The following is a 24,052-nucleotide window of genomic DNA, read 5'->3' as shown; positions in this document are numbered from 1 at the left end:
TTAGGTCTTTAGAAGCATATAGCTGGAGTCGTGAACGTATACCTGGTGATAATTTAGGTACTTCACAGTGAGTGCTGTACTTCAGAAAATCTGTGTGTTTTCAGAGATTTTATTATACTGAATCTTCTTCTGAGTGAAGAGCTCTAAAAATACTGGGATTCGGTGAGGTAAGAGTAAGATAGGATCAATAGGTGGATTGGTGTGGAATCTTTCAAATTGTGGAAAGGAGGGTGCTGAGCGCTAAGGTAAAGCCCTCAATTTAGCTGTCAATTGAAGTTCCAACCCGCCTTCGCCTTTGAGCTTTTGGTGCTCCAGTATCAAGTGAGGGCTTGGAATACAACAGCTGCTTCAGAGGTTGTTCGAGAACCCGATCACGGTGCCTTCCCCTGTGTACTGTGGAAATATTCTGGACATGTCCAACTAGAGACCCTGGAGCAAACCCAGAAGATGATAGAAGGGTTACATATGCCTGGGAACACCTCAAGATTCCTTATGAGGAATTGGAGAACCTGTTTGAGGAAACCACCACAACCCGAACCTGGAAAACTAAAGGGAGATATATAAGCACATAAATAGCACATTTACATTTCCTTTTGCTCTATTTTAGTAATTTATGCACAAAGTTTGCTTTGACTTTTTGTGAAGCTAGACTTTCATTTCTAGTGCAACAGACACGTAATGAGTGAAATATATCTACCAAAACTGTGCTTCAGGTGGCAGCGCGGGTTCACTAATTGCAGGTTTGGTTCCTCAGTTTCCTCATGTCACCATAAAGTTGTTGGACAAGACAATGAAAACCCAAGGTGCTCTTAATGACGGGTGAGCACCTTGCGTGGTAGCTTTACCATAACTCGGAAGTGTGTGAATGAGTGAATAATGATAATAGTAGCCTCATCAAGTCCACGGCACAAAGTGGAGCAACATCCCCCCCAAAAAAAAAAAACAGAAAATCATCAGCTGGAAATGGTTGTTACTAACGCGACAATCAGCGACTGTGTAATTAGGTGTTGCCTTTTCAGTTTCATTGAGAAACTCGTAAAATATGCATTTATTGTGTATTTGTAAGTGATTAAACAGAAGAGAGCACATTACAGAGAATGCGTTCTCTATTGAGCACTATAAAGGTTTGCATATTTGTCCTTGTGCAACACTGCGTCTATTCCATTGCAGTCATTTGGGGGGCAAAAAAACCCCAAATAGTTTGCTGAATGTGTATTTTGTGCGCAGTCGATGGATTTAAGCTTTTCGCTGAAGCACGCTTTATTAATATTGCTGAAATAGAAGACATTATGCACAATGAGAAAACAAAACAGCAGTTATTCTTCCATCAAACATCTGGAAGGCAGGAAAAGGGAAAGAAGTGTGTGTGAGTGTGCTTGGAGTTTAGATTATTAACACATCAGTGAGTATGACTAGTATGTATAGTATGGTTTATATACCTGAAACGTTATCTATGTGCACATTTAATATATAGGTTTTTTTTTCTATTTTCCCTTTCATATGAGCTTTAGAAGTGCTATAGTAATAGGAGTATTACTCCAAAAACACCCATATATTTTTTCCAGTTTTTTTTCAATGTTGCCCTCTGTGTGTTAAACTACATTTGTCTTTCTGCACTCTAGAATTATAGAATCACTGATACGCTCGGTTTGCCATTTTGGCGAGGTCTCTTGGCAGCTATCTGGTTGTATTTCTTTGTCCCTGCCCTTTTGTTGCTCTCCATATAAACCTGGCCCTTTTCTTCCATAATCCTAGTGCAGAGTGTGTGATTTCCAGAAGCATCATCCAGTCTCATGGGCTGTTTCCACTTGTGCTCTCAGCACCCCTCCACACATTCACACAGACCCCTCTCTCACACACACCACCACCACCAACACGACCACGTCTTTCCTTCACCTCACTCTGTGCCGATGCCTCTCTGGTATGTGTGTGGTATGCCCACTGGCTGAGGTTGCCCACCTGTTCTCACTTGGCACTGACTTCAAGGGCCAGGCCACATCTGGTCATTAAGGGAGGCCGATCATGTCCACAGGGCTCTGAGGGCCCGGGGCAAGCTGGAGACAGTAATGAACAGAACCATTGCTGGCGGCCGGACAGACACTGAGGGATTTTCTGTGCAGAGGATGTGTCCATCAAAGCAGAGTTACTTATGAAGCAGGACACAGGGGAGCATGAGTAGTGTTAGAGTGGATGGATGAAGAACAGAGAAAAAGAGGAAAAAAGCCGAGTGATGATGCACATCAAATATGTCGATTAATTAAAAGTAATTTTGTAAAATACATAGTTTGATTTTTCCAAAATGCATACAAATAAAACTCTTACATTGATGCGGAAGTCATCTTTGAGAAAAGAAACACTGAAATAATGTGCTTTATGCATATTACAAAATAAATATATGTAATTATAGGCTTTGGGATTTTAGAGTGAAAGGTTTGAAGGTTAAATAGAAAATAAATGAGTGAAATGAAGGAATTAAAAAAAGATTTAAATAATTTCTCATGTATAATTCAGACTTTTGTCTCTGATCTTTTTAAAATAATCAATTAAGTTAAATTAAATTCCACACTAAAGACCTAATGCTCTTTCACATCTCTTCTATTTTCCTAGTGCTGGTTATCGGTAAATGAATATGACTTATTTTAATGGTTTCTCTCTCTTTTCTCTGTTTTTTTCTCTCTTTTATTTGCAGTGGTTTCTTGTGGAAATCCAGGAACTCCACGGAATGCCCAGATCCTCATTCATGACGGCCTGACTTTTTCCAGATCCATCACATACGCTTGCAGGGAGGGCTACTACTCTACTGGACTCCTGACCCGGCACTGCACTGTTAACGGGACTTGGACCGGCAACATGCCTGAGTGCTCAGGTAATTAACAGCTCCCACAAAAGAACTTTTCAGGACAGTCAGATTATCAATAGTTAAATGATAATAGTTTCGTTTTCTGTGCTTGATTTTGTTTCCACGAAAGCTTTGTTTTTAGAGAAGGGAAATGTAAAATTTAGTTATTTAATGCTCCACAAGAATTGTAAGAGAACACGTGAGTCACAATAATTGCTTCTAGTGGCCTTTGTTTTAGTGGTGGATCGCTCATGTGGTTCACTGGCTCAGCTGGAGGAAATTGGTACGATTCATGGTCCATTTCAAGGGCCTGACTGACAGCCCTTTGTCATCATGTCTCACAAAAGACGTGTGGCTGCTGTACAGAACCAAGAGACCCCAGCAAATAGAGGTCACTAAGAGAACCAGTTTCTTCTGAATGGAAGGGATAAAGCCCTAAGCAGCACCATTAATCTATTTCAGAACTACGTAATTCATAGAAGTGAATGTGGTACGTGTTGAAGCTCTTTGGAAGGGCACCTGGAGGCAGAGAGGGAGGCACATGTGAGGCGAAGCAATTCTGGCTGAATGATTTCTATTGATTTGAAGGAAAAACTCTATGTCAAGGCCATGCTTGACAAAGATGGCTACTGGAACGGGAAGATGTGGCAATGACACTGGATTTTGTAGATGAAATTTATACTTGCATCGTTATTATATTATGGAAGAGGGGAATGATCTCAGTGCGCGTCAGTTCTGTGTGTGTTGTTAAAGAGATGACAGTCCTGGAAAGGTATTGTGGTTCCAGGTAGAATCTTGCCAGCCAGGCTTTGCCGGGAAAAGAGGAGCCACTCCACTTCCAAGAGGACCAGCTCCCTCACCCTGTATTGAATATTGCTGAAACATGCATGTACACATTTTGCAGTGCCTTTTTGTCCCAAGGCATCTAAGCTCAAGTTGTCATATGGCCTGGATTTTCCTTCTTTGATATTTACAGCAGAGCTGAGCAGCAAGGCTGCTGAGTCACACTGTGGAATTCTCTCTGTTGTTACTCAATCATGCTGTTTTCCCTGCAGGATGTAAAAAGTACAATAAAGGAGAAATGTGGTTCATTTTGGAACTATAGGGAGCGACCACAGACGGATACTCAACACAAGATTTTGTGTCTGCATCCTAAAAACTCAAAACAGGAAATAAACTACAAGAAGAGAGCTGTGATAGTTGCATAGCTCTCGTGTGCCATAAACCCAGTGTTATCTAAAAGAGGTTGTTTATAAGTTAACAGAGGGTTAATGGTCCATTCAATAACATCAGAAATTTTCAGTTTGTGTTTTACACAAAGTTTGGGGGTAAACTACTTGGATCAAGTGCCTATAGCGCCTCATTAATTATAAGCCTCGGTCTATTGTCACTCTAAATATACATTTATTAACTTGTTTGTGTTTGCTCTTTTCACTGCAAATAATCAAATTGTCAAATATCTCAAACACAACAGGGTAGCAAGCTGAATCTATTTTTTAGTACCTTTATGTTTTTCCAGTTATCAACTGCGGCGATCCCGGAGTGCCAGCTAACGGGGTGAGATTTGGGAGTGATTTCACCTACAACCACACGGTCACGTTCCAGTGCTCCCCTGGTTTCACCATGGATGCCGATCGGGCCTCCTCTCTCATCTGCACCAAGACCCGCACCTGGAATGGCACCAAACCTCTCTGTAAAGGTAGAGTTGTATACGTTGACCTGATTGTATTTTTGGGTTACAGAATGATTAGCCTTTTTTTTTTTGCCTCTATCAGTTTTTGCATTAAAACACTGAAACCGACAGAAAACATAAAAGTCCTCTAATGCACCCTTGTTTCCTTGCAGCAATTGTATGTGGTCCACCACCCACCATCCCTAATGGACAGGTTGTTGGGACAGACTTCACCTGGGGCTCCAGCATAAGCTACTCCTGCAACCAAGGTTACCAGCTGTCCCTACCCACTGTGTTAACATGCCAAGGCAACGGCAACTGGAGTGGAGAGAAACCACAGTGCTTCCGTAAGTGGCATGTCATGATTTGTCTCTGACATTGTTTTACCCACGTATAGTGTAGTGTGTGTCCTCAGAAGAATATCTATTTAAAATGAAAAACGTGCAGTCGGTCACATCATCTCTCTGCTTCCATCTTTACAGCTGTTTTTTGTGGAGACCCGGGAATGCCAACACAGGGGAGAAGGGAGGACAGCGGTTTCACCTATCTCTCCTCCGTCTCCTTCTTCTGCGACCAGCCACTCGTCCTGGTCGGCTCATCGCGGAGATACTGCCAGTATGATGGCACCTGGAGTGGCACGCAGCCGTCTTGCATAGGTAAGCATGATTGTTTATGATTTGAGTCTATTGGGTATGTCCATAATCCTAAAACAGCACAGAAATCAGTGCCTCTATATAACAATATAAAAATAAGCTTGAACCTGACAGAAGCTTCTCTTTGGCTGGTCTGATTACTGCTTTCGGCTCACTTTTTAGTTCCGGTTGCTATTTTCCGCCAAGAAGTAAAACGGGAAACAGGCAAAACCATTAGACCTAGCTAAATAGCTGCTTAACTCCACGAGTCAGAATTAACTTGTGGAGTTATTTAAAGCCAGTACAAGAATTTATTGAATCATTTTCCAAGCAAGTATGGACTCAGTTAATTGCTGTAGTTCTGACAGGGTCAGGGTCCTTATTGATAGAATTTACAACATTTCTTATTGAATTTGATTTATTTCACTAATTGATGCAAACTCTATCCTTGCGATGGTGTGCAGTGCTAAAGCCATGAGGGGGTTGCTGTTAAAGGCATTCAGAAAGTCAGGAACAGATTAAAGATTAAATAAATAAAATAAATGTTTCCAGCCCTGGAGGTTGTTGTGGTATTTGGATACTTTAAAATATGCACACATGCAAACCTTTGACCCTGCTGCTAGTAAACAGGAATTTATTAAGGCCGCAGTCAATTTCTGGACTTTGTTTAACCAGATGTGTCATGTTGAAAAGATTAAACTAAGATTTAGTGAGATTCAGTCTATAAAAAATATGAATGTCATTTTACTTACTATGTGTTACTGTATGGCTGCTGCTTTATTCTGCCTCTCGCAAAACCTTGGTTCACAGCAGAGTCTTCCTTTTTGCGGCTTTGTTCACCGTACAGAAAACAAGATGACTTCACAAAAAACTGTTTAAAACCTCGTACAAAAGTTCCGTTCATTCCTTGTCTTTATCTCTTTATTCTTTAAACTATAACTATACTATAGCTTATCTTATTTCCATAAGCTAAAATAAAGTTGTTTGAGAATGTTTATGTTCTTGTGAACAGAAAAGTAAAATGACACACACATTGAAAAACAGTTGATTAACATTAAGTAATGGGCTTCATTCCTTCAGTAATATTCTCCATTAAGTAACTATAAAGTGTTACTGTTATTATTCATTTCAGCTGACATAAACTCACAAAGCCACCTAAATACAATAAAATGTTTCCTCTGCAAGCTGTACTACTACCTCCATCAGTAATAACGGCACCGTGTGATGCATGAGAATCTGAAACTTTTGCACAGTACTGTATGTTTAGAGGACCTTCTGTATTGCGGGAATAGTTAGTATAGTTATCAAAGCATTTTTGTGTGTGTGTGTGTGTGTGTGTGTGTATGTGTGTTTGTATGTGTGTGTGTGTGGGGGCGTATTTCAGATCCCAGTCACACTACCTGTGGAGATTCTGGCACGCCTCTCTTTGGAAATCAGAACAACAGCCAGGGCTACCAGGTGAGAATATGTGGTCACTCTAGAAATTGATTTCCATATATAAAAAATGTGATGAAACCCCCAAAATGTGTTTTTTCTTTTACCTTAATGCCGTTCATATTGTACACTTCCCTCCTTTAATACTTATTTTGCAGGAGCAAACAGGAAGCATGACTTAATGGCTACTGCAATATTGATGTTACAGCACCGCTCAGCCCACATCTGTCTTTCTTCTGATACCATATTGAGAATGTTTTCTTTGTCTGTACTCATTTGTTATTTTCTGTACAGAGTTGAGTGACAAGGGCCCAGATGGCTTAGGGAAATGATGAAATAAATAAGCAATACAATAAATGGCAGCTGAATCCCCTACAGCTGCTTTATTTTCGTTGTTCTGGTTTTGGGTGTACTCCGAGCGACACGCTGTAATGCGCTGTTAATGTGATTAGTAACCCGACAACGGCAAGTGTAATAGCAAAGTTGCAGCTCCACTTCAGTAAAAACTGAGGTGTTATTTGGATTTTTATTCTTTTTTTTATTTTATGCATTTTCATTTACAGATCGGCAGTACGGTGTTCTTCAGCTGCAGAAAGGGCTACTTACTGCAGGGCTCGATTTCTCGCACCTGCCTACCAAACCTCACTTGGAGTGGCTTTCAACCTGAGTGCATTGGTAAGAACACAATCTAATAACAAGCTGAGGCCAATATCTCCCACATACTTCTGTCTTAACTCCTTGTCACGTTTTCTCTTCTGCTGTATAAACTTTTCCTTTATTTCTTGACTATCTCTCATCTGATTCCTGATCTCGCTCATCTTTTCATCCTTTTCTTGTCCCCTTTCTTTACTATTTTTTTTCTTTTTTGGTCTCTTTGATCCTCCTCCCTCTCTCTGCAGCCCACCATTGCAGCCAGCCAGAGCTGCCAGCCCAGTCTGATGTGAGAGCCATTGAACTGCCATCCCTGGGCTACACACTGATCTATACGTGTCAGCCCGGCTTCTACTTGGCCGGAGGATCAGAGCACAGGACGTGCAGGTCCGACGGTAGCTGGTCAGGGAAACCGCCTCTGTGTGCAGGTATAAACATTGTTACATTCGAGCCATGAGGGAACGCGAAGACGTGCTCGACACTCAAAAAGCTCATGCACCTGCTTTGCTGTCTTTTCTGATGCTAAATTTCACTCACATGGCTAAACAATGTCAACGCTGTAAGACTAAAAATGTGTGCACATGGCCATCCACTTTCAACATTTACATAGCTACATGTATTAGACACTTAAAACACCCTGTATTTATCATGCACGACTCCATAATGTGTATTTATAAGGATTATTGAGGCAGATAAAGAATTTGGGAAAACCGCAGATTCAGCTAATCCTGATGAATTGCTTTGTTAACGCTCGCTTATTCTCAGACACATGCCAGGGTAGGGTGGCCCATCCATCACGCAATTAGACTGCATGGAATTACCTACAGAAGCACGCACAAACACGTAAGCTTCGTATCATTAGCAAGGGTGCAAAACTTGATTAGGCCAATGCTTCCCATTGATTAGGTTAGCAGAAGTAGCTCTTATAAATGGTGAAGTAGTGTTAAAAAGGTCTAGCAGACAAATAGACTGCCATTAAGATACCCTCATTGACTTAAATACATATGGAGGGGCCAAAAAAGAGTAATCGACATACGATTATGTAGTGTAGAGAAATGCTAATAGCTGAAAGAGAAAGCTGCACTAGAGTTGGGGATATCCACGTGATAGATTCCATGTCGGGGCTTCTGCTGAAATATATAGGCTGATGGGTGTTTTTAAGGCCATGCCATTAAGTGTGAAGGCAAAAAAGAGAGAGCCTTAGCACATACAGGATATTAACAGCGCCTGTGGGTGAAGTGATGGAAGGGCAGCTCAAAAGACTGGCAGCTAATAAAGTACAAGGCAGTGGGAGTGTGTGTGTGATGTGCATGTTTCCTTGTGTCTGTATGCGTTTATCCGAGGTGATTTTTTTTTGTCCTCATAAACTACCATCAGTATACCTGTCTTTGTTTGCGGTTGCGAGTAAAGCCCTCTCCGCTCTGTTTACCTGCGTGGGTGTATGTTTACTACTGTGATGTATTCCCGCGGCCCCCTGTGAGCAGTAAGGCATTATTAAAGCGCTTCCGCTGAAGCTGTGAAACCGTGTCTCTCACGCCGCAGGGATACTTGAGCTGCTTTTTGACACATGACTCAAGTCCTATCACAGGCAGCCCTCACTCTGGCCACCACAGGGGTTATTAGGCGTAGACAGGAAGTGCTGATGGTGACATCCTTCTACTGCAATTACCTTCGAGCTGTTGTGGTGAAAGTAGAAATGAGATCTTCTTTTGTCACTTCTTGAGGCCCACACTGTACCTGTTTACAGGATACTCAGGTTTATTGTTTTCTTCTGTTAATATTGTGTGTTGTGCTCTCTTTAGCTGATATTCGCCCAAGTGGTAGGGGCCCGGTGGTGCCAGTGCAGGAGCCGTCCTCCAAGCACCCAGGTAAGAAAGGCACTCCTGGGATGTAAGATTACCATACTTAAACTCCTAAATGTGCTCAAATAAAGTCTATAACAAAAAAAAATGTCGTGTGAAACCTTGTTATCTACAATACGTACCTGACTTCAGTGATTAGTTCTACCTTTAAGCTGATTTCGTAGTCTGACGTTTTCTGCTGAATTGTGCAGGAACTGCGAATCGTGTCCTGAACTGTCATGGGAAATCTGTCTGTACATTCCAAACATTTGTTTATTGAACCTTCTGATGAATTCTTTAAAAGACAGAATTTAAATATCAATTTGCAATATTTTTGCTACATCCAGGATTTTTGTGCAAATTGTTTAGTACTCAGAGAGCGCAAATCTCCCTGAAGTTCGATGTATAGCTCTCTCAATATGATATATTACCTGATATGGTTTCTTGAATTTTTTTTTCAAGCTTTGACCTTGGGTGCTAACAGCAAAGGTCAAGTTAAAACGCCAGCCTAGGTACTCATGTTCACCAAGGCCTAGCAAATTGTTGTGTAGTCCATCCATTACAAATTGTGGGTAATATAGCTATTTAACAGATTTTCACATGTGGTGTAAACTTAACCTTGACTTGATTTTCACCCAAATTAAATCAGCTTGAGTTCTTATTGGTATCTACCGTCACACATTCAAAAATAACATGAAAACTGTGGACTCAAGGCTGCTGACAAACAGAGAGACAGTCAAACACAGAAACGGAAGCAATTACAATACTTTCTCGCAATGGGGGCACAAAAAACATACGAGGGTTTAGGGTTAAAAAAATCAAACCGAAGATCTAGAGGTCTCAAAAACTCATGTATCAAATATCAAAGACTTGTAATCACGAGGTTAATTTTGCAGAAACCCCCTCTGCAAAATAAAACACCTTATTTTTACTATTCATTCTTCCTTTGTCTTTCAGTTCCTGTTGGTGTGTTTGCTAAGAACTCCCTCTGGAGGGGATCCTACGAGTACCTCGGGAAGAAGCAACCAGCTATGTTGAGCATCACTGCCTTTGAACCCTTTAGCAACCGGGTTAATGGGACACTCATCGACCACAGCGGAGTAGAACTTAAACTGGCAGGTGAGTACAACAGTAACTCAAGATCTTCAAAAGAAAAACATCACTCATAAAACCAGTCTGTGTGGGTCAATTCTTCTAAATTGCTTCTCATACCAGAGATCCGACTGAGTTTGCTTTTATCCAAATTTCAAGTGAGTTCAAGAAGCAAGAAATCAGTGTGGTCTCTGCTTGAATTGGATTATTGCTGCTGTAACAGAGCAGCAGACATTTTATATTATTCTCAGTGGTATAATCACTGCACAGCTGCAATCATCATCAAATTTCATCAGTAGCAGCCTGGACACTTCACTCCTGTAGCTGCTAGTATTTATATATAGTATTCACATATTTTCAATAGACAAACTGAGCAACAAACTATAAATTTCCCTTTTTTAACTAGCTTTCAAAATGTTTAAGATTGTTTTTATGAATTTTATCTTTTAATAGATCCATCATTTAAATGGGAAGTCTGATGAGATTTTTCCTCTGCCTAGGCAAAACTTTCGCATTTCCAGAACTCGGTTTTGTCCCTAAACGATTAAAAACCCATCAGTAAGACCTGCTGTAGCACCGGCTGACAGATATCTTTATTATAGAGGTGTTATATTGAGTTGACTTGACATACACTGTAGGTTTTTATGGGGTTTATTGACAGTGACAAAAAAAGTTGGTTATTGTCGGCCATAATCTTTCATTACAAATTGCCTCGCTTGGAAGGGGAATAAAAGTGAAATGGGAACGCTGTTTAATAAAACGTAAGCAACTGTGTGTTACTATACGAGTTATTGTATGAATCACAGCAGCGAGCAGCAACGATTGGGCTCTCGCACCTTCACAGTTTCTTTTTTTTGTGTTTTGTTTAATGGCATGTCTATCGCTGCATGTCATGTGTAGAACACACAATATAAATACAGAGAAAATTAAAGATTCATTAAAGCCAGTAGACTGCGCTTCGTGCCTCCAGGCTGGGAACCGTCTCAAAATTTAATAATGTATTTTTACCTGCAGTAATTCTTGGCAAAACAGTGCCATAGCCAGTCAGTTTATCAAAAGTGCAAAAGTTTCACTAAGGTCTTAAGACAAAATATGTTAATTTTAAATGGCTCTCAAGGAAGAAAAGTACAAGGTCTGATATTTTTTTTTTTTTTAAAAAGGAGATTGGACTTATGTTGCTGCTCCAGGATTTTCTTTTGTACGCCTTTGATGTTTCACGCGGCCTGCTTGCGGCCTGCCACATGCTGGTGAAATTTCTGACGTGCACGTGTCTATTGTGCCTCCTCAAAAATGCATTTTAGTGTGAGGGGAACATGAAAGTAGAATACTGAAACATTTTCAAGAGGGCGCCACCTTGCACCCGTTTCCTAAAAGCCTAAAATTAGATTCATTTATTAGACAGTGTTGGTGACTTGCCATTATCCATAAGAGTTCCATTTTCCCACGGGGGATTCACAAGGTAACGACAGGTGGACATAAACAGAATAAAGAGTCGACGTGAACTCAACAAGAGGCCGGCTCAGAGCAAATGTCACGTCTTTTTATCAAACGAGTGTCTGTTTTTCCGAAATAACTGCAACCCCTTTTCTGCAGGTACATATAAGAGAGAGGATGCTCAGCTGGTGCTGCAGGTTCATCAGATCAGAGGCCCTGTGGAGATCTTTGTCAACAAGTTCAAAATGGACAACTGGTCCCTAGATGGACGTGTAAGTGCAAGGGTCTGGTCCGGAACAACACTTCTTGTTGTACTTGAAAAGATTTTACACAACATACACACACGCATCTACATTGTGAACTATGTCGAGCACACTAACCTTGTCACTCTAGGGAGATGGAGGGCCCACCAAGAGTTTTCTCTTTAATTAAAATGTCAGTTAAATCATTGCTTGGTAATCAGGACTCCACAGACCCACACCACCCCCTTTCACTCTTCTCTCCCATATTATCCCCCGACCTCAGGCACCACTAATACACTCTCTCCCAATTAATTAAAAAAAAGCAGGTCACAGTAAATGTGGTTATGTGGTGCTGTGTTTATTCAAACATGTGTATGTGTCATACGATGCACATCACATGAGTGTGCCCCGGTGCGAATCCACTGTGTAATCCTCTTGGGTAACAAGCTCACATGTGTGCAGCGGGGCTGAGTGTGCGTATGTTTGTTCTCTGGATCAGAAAAAAAAAAGAAAAAAACCCGTCACATTAAATGTCAGCCACACGAGTGCCTCTCAGCTCTTTTTGACGTGATATTTCATTTTCTGCGTGCACCAGCTGCTGACACTTTGGTGATACGCTCCTTTGTGAAGCCGGGATGTGACACATTAAGCGTCTGTCTTCCAATCCTTTCTCTCCCCAGGTGTCCTACATCTCTTCTTCCAACTCCTACGTGTACCAGGGAGTTGTCACCGGAAAAGGCTTTGGCCAATTTGGTCTCCAGAGACTGGGTGAGTGAATGGTCCACTTGGTCACAGAAACCTGTGACCGAGTGATCTCCTGGGAAGATTTTGTTTTTCTTTGGATTTCTATTCGAAAAAAAATGTCACTTGAGATGTATGTAATGTCTCTAAGCTCCTACAGCATACACTGTGGTGGGTTTCACTTATCTGTACAGTGTAAATACTCTTTAGGATCATGTGTCTGTGAAGCTAGCAAGAGGCAAACACAAATGACATCCGTATACACAAACCATACACTCACATTCATAAACAGCTAAACAGAATGTTTCCTTTGACAGTTATTTGTTGACACCTGTAGTCTTTGCCAAGTAGCCTCATATCTGGCAGTTTTCATGTAGCAAATATTATCTGTTCATTGCTGTGCGTCATTCTGTAGTTCCTTCAGCAACTTCAGCTTTGCTGCCAGAGATGTAGAAGTGCTTTTCAAAGAGTTACAGCTGTCCACATACAAGGTGTGATCAGAAGGTTTTGGAAACAAGCCCATAAGATTAAAACATTGAATCAATTAAAACTGATTTAAAGTTAGTATCTGTCCTGAGTGCAGTCTGGATAGCCCCAAGAAAATCATACTGAGCAGGAGATCATCTACCTCCTTTTGCACTGTGAAAAAGATTTTTCCACAGAATTCAAATTTTACTTTTAACCTGACCTGGCCTTCATGGGTCAGGTTAAAGATGGACCCCCATCCCTGGTGATGGGGGTCCATCTCAGCAGTTTTTTGCCAAAGGGTCCACAGTTTGTTTCTAAGCTCAAAGGCAAACCGTCAGTTGAAGAGTGACCAGGAGCATGCTTTTCGATTATTTTTCTTTTAGACATGGGGTTATGCACTGTAAATCTGTCCCCCAGGGTGAGACTGTTATTGTAGAGTTCTACTGAAACGCCCTGAGGCGTCTAGGGGGAGAGCGCTGAGTGGAAACGGCATCAAGTGTGTGCCAACCTGCCATCTCCAGCCAGCGCAGAGCACTTTGAAAACGCAGGAGGTTTTTGGCTACACGTACACAATCTTTGATCACCATCTGCCCCACAAGCCATATTTGCCTCCTGCAACATTGTCCACTCCTTGAAAATGAAACTGAAGGGTCGCTGTTTTGACAGACTGCCGCGCCTCACATAAGCACAAGTGCAAATGGACGGAACAAAACTTCCACTGACAGATCGAAACGTAGCAGTTGCGGTAAAAACAGCCGTGAAAGATATGAACAGAGCTTTAGATCTTCTCATGCACCCAAGAGCTGTTTAATCAAGCTGTAGATGAACTGTGCATTAGTATTTTTTAAGGCACATTTTTCACCACGCCTTGTATGCTGTCTCAAATTTGTGATGTATTATGTAACTCATACATGCCTTATGTGTTAAAGGTACAGTGTGTAAAATTTCACCACTAGCTGTCAGCAGATTTCTTACTCAAGTGCAGAATCCTTGCTACAGGGGCCACTTATTAATCCCTAAGGAAATTGGGGATTAAGATCAAGGATTAGGGAAAAACAACTCTGGCCGCCCTTCATCTGTAGAGAGTATATAGTCGGTCAGTCCGCTGTTTACCTGTCAATATGTGCCCAAATCTATTTACCCTGGAGGAAGCTGTAAAACTGTGAAAGGAGTCCGATACAAGTCGATGAGTCAGTCAAGCTCACTTCTGGCGAGTTGTTGAGGACATCCTGAACTTTATTGTCAGTAAGGACTGCTGTTAGCTGACAGTAGTGAAAACTTCTTTGAAGTAGATCTAACATTGTTTAAAGTCAATGCAGATAAACTCTCATACGATGTTAAAATGTAATCAAATGGTTTATCAGAGGGAAAGACGGATTTTTAGGACACTCAAGACTGAAACATTAGCTGGAATAATGCTAGCTTATAACAAGCTGTTGTTGTTATTTAGCCGTCTCGTTATCAGCTGTGTGGAGACAGGAGGGTCCCATGTATAATTTGCTAACAAAGATTAATTGCAACAACATCGGGTATAAAAAAGCATGTTTGCACATGTTTTCATCTGTTAGCACCCTGACTTTAGTTTACCAGATGAGGCATGACGTGAGGAAGAAATGAGGGACGAGAGAGAGAGCAGTGTTGGAGGAGGAGAAAGATATAATGAGAAAGAGATGATGAAAATATACATTAACAAATTGGACAATGGGCTTGCTCATAGGGGGTCATATAATTGTTGGGTTTTTCGCTGTATCTATTAATGTGCGATCTACTGTACAATATAAAGCACCTTGAGGCGACTGCTGTTGTGATTTGGCGCTATATAAATAAAATTGAATTGAATTGACAAGACCCGATTAAGCAATTTAATTCCGTTCAATTTTATTTATACAGCGCCAAATCACAACAACAGTCGCCTCAAGGCAATTTATATTGTAAGGGGTAGACCCTACAATAATACATACAGAGAAAAACCCAACAATCATTTGATCCCCTATGAGCAAGCACTTTAGCGACAGTGGGAAGCAAAAACTCCCTTTTAACAGGAAGAAACCTCCAGCAGAACCAGGCTCAGGGAGGGGCGGGGCCATCTGCCGTGACTGGTTGGGGTGAGAGAAGGAAGACGGGATGGCAATGTCCTTCTTGTCCACTGTTTTCAAGATGTTTGGGCAACATCAAAACATCAAAAGCACTTGCTCCTATGGATTTTGAAAGTATTATATCTAACTTTAGGAGAATACATCAGTGTGTTGGAAGCCATTATGGCTCACTAATCAGTGTATATATTTATAAGTACAATATTATTTTTTCTGTTGAACAATATCCCTAAAATTACATACTGTACCTTTAAACCTGAAGTAACATTGCTTTTGTGTCAGATCCACCTGACATACAATGCTTCAATGCACCAATACATGGCTTTCTTTTATGTCAGAAATTAATGATGCATGTGTCATAAAAAAGAGAGTATATTTAAGGCCCTTTTTTAACTGTATTGCTGTACATTTATTCTTTAATTTTACATTATTCTTCATATTAGTTCTGGTTTAAGAACTAATCCACAAAAAAATGGGAAAAGTTGGGGACGTGAATTTAAAGTTCCTATAACAGAAACCGTACATTGGGCTTAGTGTGATTTCTGAGTGGGTACCTTAAATTGCTTAGTAATCTGATAATAACTTAAATGAAAGATTACTTTTGTCCTAAGCTTCCATCAGCAGTCAGGGACGCTTGATTAAGCATTGTTAATTTCTCACGTACCCGTGATAGGTTTTGCCTCGCTCCGAGTCTCTTTAGCTCACGGTATTCATTAAAGGTCGCTGCGCTATACAGAGAAACGAGTAGAGGAAGAACGAATTGTGACATTGTTATGTTTAAAATAGATCCGTTGTCCTCCAGATTTTTTTTTTAATCTGCTCACATGATGTCATATCTCGTATTCACATAAACAGTTAAATCGCAAATGCTGCTGCTGCTTTGGCTGCTTTCGTATTTGCAGAGACATATTTCAGAGGAATTTAGCAGCTTTTGAAAAGCAAAGCCCACGCTGGAGACGCTTCCATATTGGCTGCTAGACAAACTAAAGAAGCCAAAGTGTAGGTACAAAGACGGATCAGATACAAGCAGGAATTTGGAATTGAGCGCGAAGTTACGATGAGGGTAACATAGATTAAGTGTGTGTGTGTGTACACGGTGAAAGTGGATGTGAAAATCTGCTGTAGTGACAAAGGTGTTTGAACAGCGGGTGCGGTCCACAGATACACACATGCACATCCTGCTACAACAAACTGATTGAGCAAACAGCTCTTAATTAATACCGAGGGTTAGGGCTTATACCGGGGTATTCATGTGTACGCAGGTTTAAGCGTTTATTTAAAAAAAATTTAAAAAGCAGATGCGTGTGTGGGAGGTGGGCTAGACATCTTTGAAATTATCCAACTTAATTTGTCGACATTTTGCGTTTTGTTTTTAACTCGGCGGTGTAACCGCCAGTGCGGTCTGCCTGTGTTTGTGCATCTGTTTGTGTGCGGTGGGGGGTTGATTGGCAAACACCGCACAACCCGCTAATTTAATTCCTTCCTGTTTGTCTCTCGTCCTTTATTGGAGCGTTTTTGGCATTCCGTGGCAAACAGGTGGGCTGTCACTCCTCCGCTGTTGCTGTTACAGACACACACCTCCATAAATTAGAGAATGAATCTGAAATGAGTTAATAGCTGTCGGGCTTTGATGTCAGTAATTAAGAGTCATTGTTGGGATAATGAAATTTGACATTCCCAGGGGGCGAAATGAAGCTAAAGTAAAGCAATAAACCAAGAAGAAGAAAAAAAGCCAGTTTATGCTGCTCGGGCTATTATTTATAAATGGAGTCTTCCTGGTAGCCTTCTTCAGTCATCACAAATTCTTTTATGACATTGTTATCCTATTTATTTCCACTTATGGACTGAGGAGGATAATATCACTTTTGTTTATTGGAACTTTTCTTTATGGGACTTAACTGTAGTCATACGCTGAAGTAATGCTCATGTAATGTCTCAACTTCTTGTTTGTCTCTCTTCCAGAGAGTTTAGATCCCAGCAGAGACCAACAAGGCTACAACTTTGCCTCCAACAGCAGTTCAGTGGCAGCAGCCATCCTAGTGCCTTTTATAGCCATGATCATTGCAGGCTTCGCTCTGTACCTCTACAAACACAGGTAAGGCTCGCTACAACTCCAAGCTGATCTTTATTATTTCACTATTTAAGGAGGGGTGTCCTTGAATAAGACCAGAAAAATGACAAACAACATTTTCTGATAGCTTATTTTATTTGTTGACAGTGCTGAAGAAATGCTTAGTGCGATTACATTTCAGGAAATGAAGCGTCCAAGTGGCCGCATCCTATTCAAGTCATTCTCCCTATGTTTATAAAGGCAATATCATTGCATCAGTGATTAGGTTACCCATATTCTGCACGGATTCCTTTTCTTTTTTACTTTGTGAGCCTGCAAGAATATTGAGGTGCACATGCTTTATTGTTCAAAATACACAATACACTGCAGACACAGGGAACAGCAGAGGCATGAAGCAGACCGATATGACACAAGACAAGTGACAAGGGAAAGAAAACAACACATGCATATAAGAGAAGCTGACAGGGAATATGTTTACTTGAAGTTCTTTCCAAGTTGGTGAAGTTTGCTCTTGTTTGAGTATATGCATCCTCCTCCAAAATACATTAACTTCAACTTCACTTTTTTTAATCCACTAAAGGCATATGTTACCCTCAATATGAGAAAATCTGTGATAACAGGAAACCTTCCCTGCAGAGAAAATTTGCTTCGTAACCATGACACAGCAGATTGTGGATGCTCACAACATTAGGAACATCTGGTGCTAGGAGTGGATAAAGATTATTGTTCATCCACCCCCACCCACACCTCCTTTTGTTTTGTTTTTTTAGAAGAAGACCCAAAGTTCCCTTCAATGGTTACGTGGGCCATGAGAACACTAACGGGCGAGCCACGTTCGAGAACCCTATGTATGACCGCAACATCCAACCCACTGACATCATGGCCAATGAGACAGAGTTCACAGTCAGCACAGTGTGCACAGCTGTATAGCAACCGCTTCCTCTGAAGGTGAGTACCACACCACCGTTGGGTCACCCTGGCTGCACGATATAAAAATAACTTGGAACTTCAGGCATCCATGATTTCATATTTTTCTCTGAGCGTAGATAACGTGAGTCTGAGATAATCGCACATCTGAGGCGCCACAACTGTTGAAGCAAGACACAGTTTCTCCGAATGTAGTTTCAGACTCAACCTTTTACCTTCGTCCCTGAAGACTTTTCTATGAATAGAAAAAAAACAGGGATTGGTTTTCCTCCTGCAGTCTTCCCTTTGATCCGCACACCATCATATTAATTGTATAAAATAAATCCAGTGTAGTTTGTTTATAAAAATAGAATGGTTATTTGGAATCACGGGAAAATGACATTAATGCATATATTTTCTCTGCTCTCTGTCATCTTTATCGTCTCCATTGTTTGTTTTTTTTATCCTTTTCTTTTCAACCCACTTCTCTTGTTTCCTGGATTTGAATATATCTCTTTTCCCTCACCCTTCCTCACCATTTTCTACACACTCATCCTCTGTTACATCACCGATTCAGTCCGGGGACGAGAGGTGCACCACGTCCTCGCCTGCGTGCCAGCTGAGGACATCTATAGCTCCTTGAGCAGAGGGCAAGACAAAGATTATTTTATTTGCTGAAATACCTTCAAGAAACATCTCCAGCGGAAAAGGCGCTTACCTGCTGGCGATAAGAAAACAAACAGAAAGAAACCACGTGAAGACAACCATCTGAACACACGACAACAACAACGCGCTTTTCGTAACTTTACGTGGTTTCTTGATCATTCTCCATATTTTGAGGAAAAGCTTCCACCTTAAACTGCAGCCAGCGGGGAGTACGACTGGGAGCAAAGCTGTGATGACTTTTCTCACCGCCTAAACCCAAAGGGAATTTTACCTGTAAACTTTTAAGTCGAGAAATATACCTGTAGCTTACGGAGGCCTCTGTGCAAGCGAACTGTAAGACGGGCAGCGCCGTATTGGCTTGTGCGTGAATCTGAGGGAGACGGTCTGGACTGTTTCGATTCATCTTTCTCGTTTTTTTGTTTTTTCTTTCTCATTAGCTATTTTTATTGTGTTCGCTCTTATATGCTGCTCACCTTATTCTTTGAGTCGCTGGACGCCAGTTTTCTTCCCAGCTGTCCGCTCCTGAGGTTCTCGAAAAGTATCATCGGGGACCCCTCAGTTTCTGGCAGAGGATGAATTAAAAATTCAGTGAGTTTTTGAAGGCCTTGCTGGAGACACACACACACAGACACACTCGACTTCATCTTTTTTTTTGTAGCAGGAATAAAATTCTGCTTGGCGAGGCAGCTGTGTCCAGTGTAGGGGTTCAAAGGTAGCTTGGGCTGCTGAAATTAAAAAAAAAAAAGCACTTAGTGAGGTTGTAGTGAGAGTTGTACATGCGAGTGTGAGTGCGTATGTTCATGTGCACATCTTGTAGCTGCCCTCATCTGTTCTCACCCTAAAAATCCAACCAAACACGCAAGGCTGTCTTATTTTATTTTTTTGTTGCTTTAAGAAGTGAAAGTATTGAGTTTACGAGTTTAGGATTACGCCAACTCAGAGGCTCCGAAAACCAGTAAATTAAACGTCGACAATCTATAAATCCAGTCTCCATCATTTTTCTTTCTTTTCTTTTTGGTTGGTAGCGATCGATCAGATAGATCAAAGGGACCGAAGAGAGACAAATTCACTTCTCAAGCTAACACACTTGAATCAAAGGTTAAGCAAGGGGAAGTACTCTTGACATTTGCTCCAAAAACAGGCTTTTTTTTAACCATGCCGCCACCTCTGCTCTGAGGCCCTTGAGCAGAGGTGCCACGATGTAGCACAGCAAATCTGTATTTAGATTACACTATCTGCTTTTTTTCTTTTCTTTTTTAAAGTTTCTTTTAATCCCAGATCCAGCTTTGCTCGTTTCACTGGATTAAAAGGTGACACAAGTTGCAGCAGTAGCTCCGCTAAACTTTGGCCTTAGGAAAACAAAGATCAAAGTGCGGTCATGTTCTCGCTCTCTGGAAATGTTCAAATGAAGGCGCTGGGGTTTGAAGAATGGATGAAGCGAGAGATGCGTTCCCTCTGGATTGCATTCAGGTCTTTTTCATGCAAGCTCACTTCTGACAGATCGCTCCCCTTTGGAAAAAAAAAAAGAAAAAGAAAAAAATTGCGTCGCTTTGTTTTGTCTTCGCCCTTCATAAAAATGTTGCAGAAGGCTTCCTCAGAGCTGTGACAGCAGGGGAGTCGCTGGCCTACTGATTACTCCCCACGCATTAAATTGGAAATGATAAATATGATTTTGGGAGGGGGTTGAAAAAAGTGTTTATGTCTTTGCTGCTAACGCTTCCCTATATCTATGGCAACTGGGGAGTGATATGCAAAAAAAAAATTATATTGAAAATGCAACACAGGAGGAAACTGTCATCTAATAAACAGCGGGGCTCTACCTTGGCTGGTGAATGACACGTCTGATGAAAATACGAATGCTTTGTGACCCGTATTAAGTGTGTGTGTGTGTCTGTGTGTGTGTGTGAGAGAGAGAGAGAGGGGGGGGATGTTTTCAAAAACACCCTGCTCCACTTCCTGCTCCCGTACCTGTAAATGCTAACCTGCAGCTGCTAGGTGAGGTGAATAGTGTGCGAATTTCACAGGAGCAAATTGGGCCATTACGTCTAATTTGCATTAATTTTAGCTTCATTATCAAACCCATAAGAAAATTCATTTTTACATTCCCAATATCAGGACACGCTCAGATCCCTTTCACTTCTTTAGTTCCTTTTTTGTGTGTGTGAGTGTGTTAAAATCAAAAAAGGAAATTCATCTTATGGATTTTTGTTGCTGCGTTATTCTTATTATTATACATTTCTTTTTTTTAATGAAGTCTTTAAATTTGCCCGTTGTACATAATTTCCCTCAGAATTCCAGACCTTTTGAAACCAATCACCGTATTGTTTCTTCAATCAGTTTCGCTGTGGGTCGGTAATTGCTTTTACAATTTTATTACTTTTAAAGCTCGCGTTTATCTCGGCCGTACAGATAGAATATTGCCCCGTGCTTGCTCTGGTAGTGAATTGATGGGAGAGGAAACGATTGAATTACCCTGGATATTTCACAGGGAGAGGAGAAGTCGCTCGCGCATTATCTCAAAGGAGCTGCTACTCAGTTCCTATAGTTTTCTGTGGCTGTTGCACGTTGCATTTCATTTGTTTTTTTTGTGAAATTGCTCCAAATATGTCAGCAAAGTGGACGGCTTCATTATTAAATCGCAGCTTCTGTTAAGGGCACTTTCAAGCGGTCTTTTCCCCAACTTACACAAAACGATCAAACGAACACGTGTAAATAAGGACGGCGTGTTCACGAACCCCAGAGGAAGCAATTCCGTTTGCCTAGATTTAGACTATAAATCTGGATTAACATAATACAGAAGCAAGCGCTCACACAAATATGATTGTTTTTACTAACAAGGGCTCATTCCCCACAAATTCAAGGATTAAAAAAAAGGGCCAAGCACAATTTTCTTTTTTTCTTTTTTTCATGTTCGTACCTCCAGGAAGCACTTTATGTTAATTATAGTGCCTTGTTACCCCCTTATATCATAAATATGCTTTAGACGCAGTGTTCTTATGTTAAGGAATTCCAGTATCTTTCCTAGGATTTTTTTTTCTTTGGGAAGGGGGGTTTCCTCTTGTTATGTCAGATATTAGAAATGTAAGTCTTTTAGGGTTTTCGGTAAAGCCCTTATCCCTGCCTGAGTAACCCACACACACTGAAGAGTCCGCAGGCTTTGTAGATCTGTTTTTAATCTTTGATCTCACTGAAAATCTGAGCTTGTTAGGTTCATGCCAGAGTCACCATCAGTTTGTTTTTTTCCCCCCCCAAACGAGCCGTGTGCTTAGTCGTACTGTATTTTGTTGTGCAAGGATTAATGGCCAGGACTTTATATAGTTGGCTTCGTGCTCGGCTGGGTGTTTGCCCTCTGTTTGCTTTGCGAGTTTAAAAATAAACCAAAGAAAGTTATCCAAATTCAGACGATTTAGAATTAGACATATAGTGATAAAAATTAAGATTTATTATTCTGTCACGTCTTGATGTTGCTTAATTTATTTCTGCTGTTGTTTTTTTATGTCAAGCAAACCATTTTATGGATACATTTCCCTTAATGGTCAGTACATCTATAGAAGTATTTAACCTATCTAGTGTTAGCCCAGAAAGTCCAGTCATATGAAAGTAAAGATCGCAGAGCTCTCAATGAAGTCAGAATTAAGTCTTTCTTAATAGCAGCAGGCTACTTCCTGGTTCTCTTTGCATATTTTAAGACACGAACGGCGCTCATCTTCAGTTCATTTTCGTTATCAGCCGGTCACAGCTCTGGGTTCTGTCCTGCTCTCCCATCTCTTCTATAATGAAACACATCACAGCTATGGTCTTTGAGTTTCCTTCAAAAGTTCACAGAGTTTTCCTCGCAGTCAGGGACCCGACCAACGGCTCTCCCTTTCTTCGCGCAGCACAGGACAGCACTGCACATGTATTGAAAAACCGAGCGATCCATCAGTTATGCCGTGTGACACGTTCTGCATCAGCTATCATTTATAATCTCCCGTCTCTCACTGCCACCACATATTGATGGCCAGACAACAAATCTCAACTTCCCCGCTGTGTTTTACAGGCCCATTCCATGCAATTTGCCTTCACTATTCAGCCCATTTCAGCTCTTCTAGTGGACTAAAGCGTGGGGAGAGAGGGAAGGGATGTATTTTGAAAAGCTTTGAAGCTTAAATGAGTTTTATTCTTTCAATGTGAAATGCGAGCAGCGTGGTAGTAGGATCATTCGTGATCAGATCACTGGATTTATTGCTCAAAAACTACTGAATGTATTTCATTTCACTGAGTGCACCAGAATTTATCTATCTATACTGTGTTGAATATCTGTAATCCCACAACTTTTTCTCTGTTTGTGTGCAGTAATGGATAAAAAAAAATATAAAAAAACCTGTCAGTATGTGTTATCTTTGGACTAAAAACAGAATGTCCAATTTATCTAGAGTATAATATAGCAAAGTATTTACAAAGAGCTGCTTTTTTATTACCAGATATTTTTCTGTTAGTTTTTCCATGGCAACAAACTTATAAAGTCCCATATTTTCATTTTGTTTTCTTTCAACATGTTTTTTTTTTCAAGCCAGTTCTGTAAATCTCTCAACTAGTCTCTATGTGAGACTGAAAAACCCGCAATGCCCAAGCAGGTTCGACATGGCCATTAAAGGCCTCAACGAGAAAAAAAAAAAAAAAGACAAAACGGCGAAAGGCAAAGAGCCAGTGTCGGTGTCTCGCTGTACACCAAAAGGATTTACCGGTGACGACGTGGACAAACGTGAGCTTAAGCAGACTGTGCAACGACAGAGCAACTGCAGAGGAAATATCTCTGAGATAAGAGAATATGTTAACAAATAAAAAAAAAAAACTTTTTTTGTACAGAGATATATTTTTATGAAAATACATTTGTAATATAAAAAGAAAAAATGGATTGACATATATGTAAATGTTTTTCTTTTTCATTATTGTAGTACAAATGCTAGTGGGGAGTATATGAAAAATCTATATATAAATATAAATATATATATATAAATATATATATAAATATAAATATATACAAAGAAAAATAGAAACAAGGCTTTTTTTGTATATGTAAAAAAGATTGTATATAAAAGTTTACATACATACTGTACATATGTAAGACCCACCATGGCTTGTCTGCAATATATAAAATGTATTTTATCTGTCTGTATATGATGCTTTGCATTGTGTCTAAGCTTATTCTACTTTCTTGAACTTGAAACTTATTTTGAAGGTTTTGGAATAAAACATAAAACCTACCACTTGGGTGAATTCTTGTGTTT

The 24,052-nt window shown here is 40.6% G+C and overlaps 1 protein-coding gene across 2 annotated transcripts in view; it reads left to right on the top strand.

The window, feature by feature from the left end:
* The window catches only part of csmd2 (CUB and Sushi multiple domains 2), a 262,154-nt gene extending 238,532 nt beyond the window's left edge, over positions 1-23,622 (top strand). For both annotated transcript variants that reach the window (XM_005728850.1, XM_013909751.1), the window contains 14 exons: positions 2,690-2,866; positions 4,359-4,538; positions 4,685-4,858; positions 4,994-5,167; positions 6,528-6,601; positions 7,141-7,252; positions 7,477-7,656; positions 9,031-9,096; positions 10,027-10,188; positions 11,755-11,867; positions 12,518-12,605; positions 17,102-17,234; positions 17,981-18,158; positions 18,694-23,622. In XM_005728850.1, coding sequence (XP_005728907.1) covers positions 2,690-2,866; positions 4,359-4,538; positions 4,685-4,858; positions 4,994-5,167; positions 6,528-6,601; positions 7,141-7,252; positions 7,477-7,656; positions 9,031-9,096; positions 10,027-10,188; positions 11,755-11,867; positions 12,518-12,605; positions 17,102-17,234; positions 17,981-18,140 — 1,793 coding nt within the window. In that variant the 3' untranslated portion in view covers positions 18,141-18,158; positions 18,694-23,622. The remainder of the gene's footprint in view (positions 1-2,689; positions 2,867-4,358; positions 4,539-4,684; positions 4,859-4,993; positions 5,168-6,527; positions 6,602-7,140; positions 7,253-7,476; positions 7,657-9,030; positions 9,097-10,026; positions 10,189-11,754; positions 11,868-12,517; positions 12,606-17,101; positions 17,235-17,980; positions 18,159-18,693) is intronic.
* Positions 23,623-24,052: the final 430 nt, after the last annotated feature.

The sequence above is a fragment of the Pundamilia nyererei genome, unplaced genomic scaffold (assembly GCF_000239375.1).
Source record: "Pundamilia nyererei isolate P.nyererei 1_Seehausen unplaced genomic scaffold, PunNye1.0 scaffold00030, whole genome shotgun sequence".
Classification (NCBI taxonomy): Eukaryota; Metazoa; Chordata; class Actinopteri; order Cichliformes; family Cichlidae; genus Pundamilia; species Pundamilia nyererei.
This window is presented reverse-complemented; position numbering and strand designations above follow the sequence as displayed.